Source organism: Haliaeetus leucocephalus, unplaced genomic scaffold (assembly GCF_000737465.1).
Source record: "Haliaeetus leucocephalus isolate CR32 unplaced genomic scaffold, Haliaeetus_leucocephalus-4.0 Scaffold219, whole genome shotgun sequence".
Lineage (NCBI taxonomy): Eukaryota > Metazoa > Chordata > Aves > Accipitriformes > Accipitridae > Haliaeetus > Haliaeetus leucocephalus.
The window spans coordinates 358,661-363,511 of record NW_010972655.1 but is presented as its reverse complement, the minus strand read 5'-3'; the positions used below and the strand labels follow the sequence as shown (position 1 = coordinate 363,511).

The 4,851-nt window shown below is 64.1% G+C and overlaps 1 protein-coding gene across 1 annotated transcript in view; it reads left to right on the top strand.

Moving 5' to 3' along the window:
- The first annotated feature begins 468 nt into the window (after positions 1 to 468).
- VSIG8 (V-set and immunoglobulin domain containing 8) overlaps positions 469 to 4,851 on the top strand; it is a 7,725-nt gene continuing 3,342 nt past the window's right edge. Inside the window, exons 1-7 of the mRNA XM_010566935.1 lie at positions 469 to 517; positions 921 to 1,096; positions 1,353 to 1,554; positions 1,644 to 1,808; positions 2,060 to 2,182; positions 2,324 to 2,459; positions 3,109 to 3,259. Coding sequence (XP_010565237.1) covers positions 469 to 517; positions 921 to 1,096; positions 1,353 to 1,554; positions 1,644 to 1,808; positions 2,060 to 2,182; positions 2,324 to 2,459; positions 3,109 to 3,259 — 1,002 coding nt within the window. The remainder of the gene's footprint in view (positions 518 to 920; positions 1,097 to 1,352; positions 1,555 to 1,643; positions 1,809 to 2,059; positions 2,183 to 2,323; positions 2,460 to 3,108; positions 3,260 to 4,851) is intronic.

Sequence of the window (4,851 nt, the reverse complement as noted above, 5' to 3'; positions counted from 1 at the left end):
GGCCAAGTTGGCACTTCCATGCAGCCACAGTGCTCAGCCATGTTCCTGCAGGGTCCCAGGCAGCCTTTTCCCACCAGCCACACTCATCCCACCAGTGCCCACATCAGGGTACCAGCCACTGGTCACCATGGGGTCCACAGCCCCCCTGATCCCTGCTCTGCTGCTCCAGGTGCCCCAAGGGTGTGCTGGTGCCTCCTGCCCACGGTGCCTGCAGTGACCCCCCAGCCCAGGTCCGGCTGGATGGGAGGCCATACCATGGCGATGCTTAATTACCAGGTAGGGAGTGGAGCAGGGCGGCATCGCTCACGCACAGCTTGGAGCCACTCAGTCATCCCAAAGGCATCCGCCCCACAGGGAGGAGCACCCCGGCCCAGCATGTAAAAGCAGCCCCGCACGGCCGGCTGCCTTGTCGCCTCGGAGCCTCCTCTGCTCCTGCTCCTCCTCACCACCCGGCACGGCTGCAGCGTCATGGCAGGGCACGGCGCCAGCCTGCTCCTGCTCCTGGGTCTCATGCCAGGTAGGCACTGATGGATCCCTGCACTTGGACCTGCTCCTGCAGCAATGCCGCCGAGGATGGAGGGGTCCCTGCCCAGCCTTGGGGAACCCCAGGGTGCTGGATACGTCCCTGGTTCTGCCCTGACACGCACCTGTCTTGGCCAGAGCCAGGCAGGTGGCATTGAGCACGCCAAGTCCCTTTGTCCCCGATGCAGCTTCACAGGACCCAGATGGTGCCAGCCCTGATGGGTACTCAACCCCACCAGGACACCCAATCCCTGCAGGTGCCTGGCCTTGGGAGATGGCTTCCTGCCCCATTCCTGCTCCCTGCAGGTTGGGGTGCTGCCAGGTGTGGGGTTGGGGTGCATTGTGGCACAGGTTTGGGGTGTTCCCAGCTGGTGCGATGGGTGCCGTTCTCTCCCCAGCTCTCCTCCTGGCTGTCAGGATCAACAGCAAGGGCCGGGAAGTGCTGTACCTGGCCAAGGGTGACTCGGTGAAGCTGGGCTGCCCCTATGTCCTCGAGCCTGAAGACAACGGTCCCCAGGGTGTGGGCATCGAGTGGATCCAGATCACGCCCGAGCGGCCCGGACCGGAGAATGTGGTGAGTGTCACTTGCCCCAGCAGCTGCCATCCCACCATGCAGGCAGGGCAGGCAGGGCTGGGATGGACCAGATGGAGCCCAGCCAACCAGGCAAGGACAGGCAGGACAGGCAAGGTCTGGCAGGGCAGGGAAGGAATAGGCAGGGGCAGGCAAGGGCAGGCAGGCGCCGGGCAGTGCATTTCCTTCCCCAGCTGGCAGCCCCAGGTCCCCCGACCTGGACCAGCCCTGCCCAGTCTCCCTGCTTGCCCCCCCCCAGTTCCTGTCCTACCACGATCACCACGTCAACTACGGCAGTGGCTCAGGGCTGCAGGACCGGGTAGCCTTCGTGCAGAACGACCCCAGCCAGTACGACGCCTCCATCCGCCTGGCCGACCTGCAGGTCTCCGACACTGGCACCTACCAGTGCCGGGTGAAGAAAAATACCGTGGCCGTGCACGAGGTCATCGTCACTGTGCAAGGTGAGCTCCCCCCTGCCCCATGCCCCCCTCCCGGGTGCTCCAGCTAGCCCCCAGTGGCCCTGGCGGTGACAGTGTCCCTCTCCCTGCAGAGAAGCCAGCCACCCCGCAGTGCTGGACCGAGGGGGAGGTGATAGAGGGGAGCAGCATCCTGCTGCGGTGCTACAGCCGGGGAGGCACCTCCCCGCTTGCCTACCAGTGGGCCAAGCTGGCTGATGGCTACGGCGGGGGACGCCTGCCCTCCGGCACCATCCAAGGTGGGTTCTGGCGGGGCTGTGCCCACCCAGGGCGCTTCCCCGGGGGACTCTGCTGGGTGCGGGGGATACTCATGGGTGGGGTGTCCCTGTCTGTGAGGGCATGTGTTGGTGGGTGCCCAGGGCTGTGTGCACCGAGATACATGGGTGTCTGTGTGTGCCTGTGTTCATGGATGTCCCTGTCTGTATGTGCCTTGACCCTGTGCACCCGTGTCCGACGGTGGGGCTGACGGGGCTGTCTCTCCCCACTGCAGGACGTGCTCCTGGCGACCTATTAATCCGTAGCCTGTCGGAGGTGCACGCTGGCATCTACCAGTGCCGCGTCACCAACCGCGTGGGCTACTCTGTGTGCCAGCTCAACCTCAGTCTTGTGCCAAGTAAGTGCCACCATGGGCAGGACAGTGCTGGCAGGGTGCTGCCAGGGGCTGGCTCTGAGTGCCAGCGTGCCACCTGGGGCATGGTGACCAGTGGGCAGCCGGTGGGGAGGCCGGCGGTGACAGGCTGTGCTCCTGCGGCAGGAGGAAGGCAGGCGGGCATCATCGTGGGCTCTATCCTGGGGTCCCTCCTGCTCCTCAGCCTGCTTGGGCTCCTCATCTGGGCGCTGATCTGCCGCTACCGCCGGAAGGAGTGCCAGCGAGCCTGCAGCGACTGCAGGTGAGGGGCATGGGATGGGTACGGGGCCAGTGGGCACCAGTGGGTGCCACTGGGCACTGGCGGGCATCACTGGGTATTTATTGCAGGGGACTGGTGGGCACCACTGGGTACCACTAGGGGCTGATGGGCACCGGTGGGTGTCACTGGGCGCTGACAGACATCACTGGGCATTACTGGGGACTGATGGGCACCCACAGGCACTGCTGGGTACCACTGGGACCCGACGGGCACCCATGGGCACTGCTGGGTGTCACGAGGCACTGATGGCCACCATGGATCACCTATGGGTACCACCAAACAATGATGGGGACTAACAAGCACTGATGGGCACCAATGGGTGGCACTGGGTGCTGATAGGTACCACTGGGAACTGCCAGGTACCAATGGATCCCAGTGAGCACTGGTGGGTGCCATCAGGTAGGTACTAATGTGTGCCAGAGGGCACCGATGAGCTGATGAGTGCCACCAGGCACTGGCTGGCAATGATAGAAACCAATGGGGTGCCAATGGGTGCCACTGGGCACTGCCAGGCACTGCTGAGCATCCATGAGCACCAAGGGGTGCCACCAGTCACTGATGGGTGCTGATGGGTGCCACTGGGCACCACTGAGCACTGACAGGTGCCACTGGGGCTTCCCTCTGCCCACAGGAGCAGCACAGGTGGCACCATGACCCGCACCTGCAATGTCTGTGCCCACCACAGCTACTCACCCCACGGCATCAGCTACATGCAGTGCCAGCACAGCGACGGCGACGAGCGGGCAGCTGCCCTCATGTGCAACGAGGGCATCCGGCACCAGGTCGCCTGCCCAGCACTGTAACCCCCCACTGGCCCCATGCCCACCCCCGATTCGGCTCCACAGGGGGAGTGACCGCAAGCCCAGAGCCGGCAGCACCGCCGGGATCCGGTGCCAAGCGGTGCAGGGCTGTGCTGCCAGGGCTCGCCGTGCAAATTGAAGTCAGGAATCCAGCTCCTTCCTCCCCCCCGAAACAGCCCCGGGCTTCCAGCAAACTTCGTTTTGGTTCATCAATCTGTTTTGTTGGTTTTCTTTTTTTTTTTTGGCCTCTTTTTTGTATGTCCCCCCCAGCCACAGCCCGGCTCTCGGGGCGGCTCCCGGCCCCGCTCCTGGAGGCATCCCTCGCTAGTGCAGCAATATTTATTTCTCTCCAGCCTGTCCCCTCGGCGTCGAGCAGGGACGTGGCAGCCCCGAATTGCCCAAACTGGCTGCCGGGCAGCCTCCCGCCTCTGGCCCGGCGCCACCGGCGCCCCTGCATTGACTTTAGCAATTGGGTGTTATTCGAGACGAGATGCCATTGGCACCAGGATTTGCAGTTTGGAACAAGAAAAAAATGAAAAGAAATAAACTAAAGTGAATTCAGCGCTGTCCTGTTGCGTCTCACCCCTCCCCGGCTGGGCAGCCCAGGGAGGAGGCAGCTGCTGGCCCCAGCACTGCATTCGGGAAGGTCCCGGGGAGTCAGCAGCACCGATTCACCGGAAAGGTGGAGGGAAGCTCATCCTGGGATGGGTCCCATAACGCCATGGCAGTGGCAGGGCACCCGGCACATTCCTGGCAGCGCCCGTCCCAGTGTCCCGGCGTGGACGCTGCTGACACAACCCCACAGCACCCATGGGTGCTTTCTGGGGCTGCTGCCAGGGCATGCTGCCATGCGGCCCCGGGTGCCCCACGCCAGCCAGGACGCCAGGCGAGCTGGGACGTGTTGGGGAGCCATCGCCTGGGGGCTGCTGTGACATCTGGTAGGGGATGGGGAGGCAGGACGCAGCCACCTCAGACCCCGAGCACCCCCCCACAGTGGGTGGGAGGGAGAGCCTCAAAAAAGGAGCGAGGGCAGCCCCATCGGCAAAGATGCCCAGACCCGGGGTGCCCTAACCCTAATCTTAATCCTAACCCTAATCCAGTGCTGCCTGTAACCCTAACCTTAATCCCCAGCCTGACTCACACCCTAAACCTGGCCCTGACAATAACCGTAACCCAACAATAACCCCTACCCTAACCCCAATACTAACGCTAACCTTAACTCTGATCCTAACCCGGACCCTGGCACTAACCCTAAACCTCATGTCAGTCCTAACCCTCACGCTGACCCTAACCCAGGTGCTAACCCCAATCCTAATCCAAATCCTAATGCTAAACCCAACCCTACCCCCACACCGGCCCCAGGGCTGCGAGCGAGAAGGGCCGTCCCGCGGGGCGGGGGCTGCCCCCGCCGACCCCCGCCCCAAGGGCTCAGCCCTAACCCGACCCCCGCCCCGCAGACACCCCCCGGCCCGGCCGCAGCCGTAACTCCCGGCCCTGAGCCCGACCTCAGTCCTGGCTCAGCCAGAGCCTGAACCCGAACCCCGGCCCTTCGCTCCCTTACCCGACCCCGACCC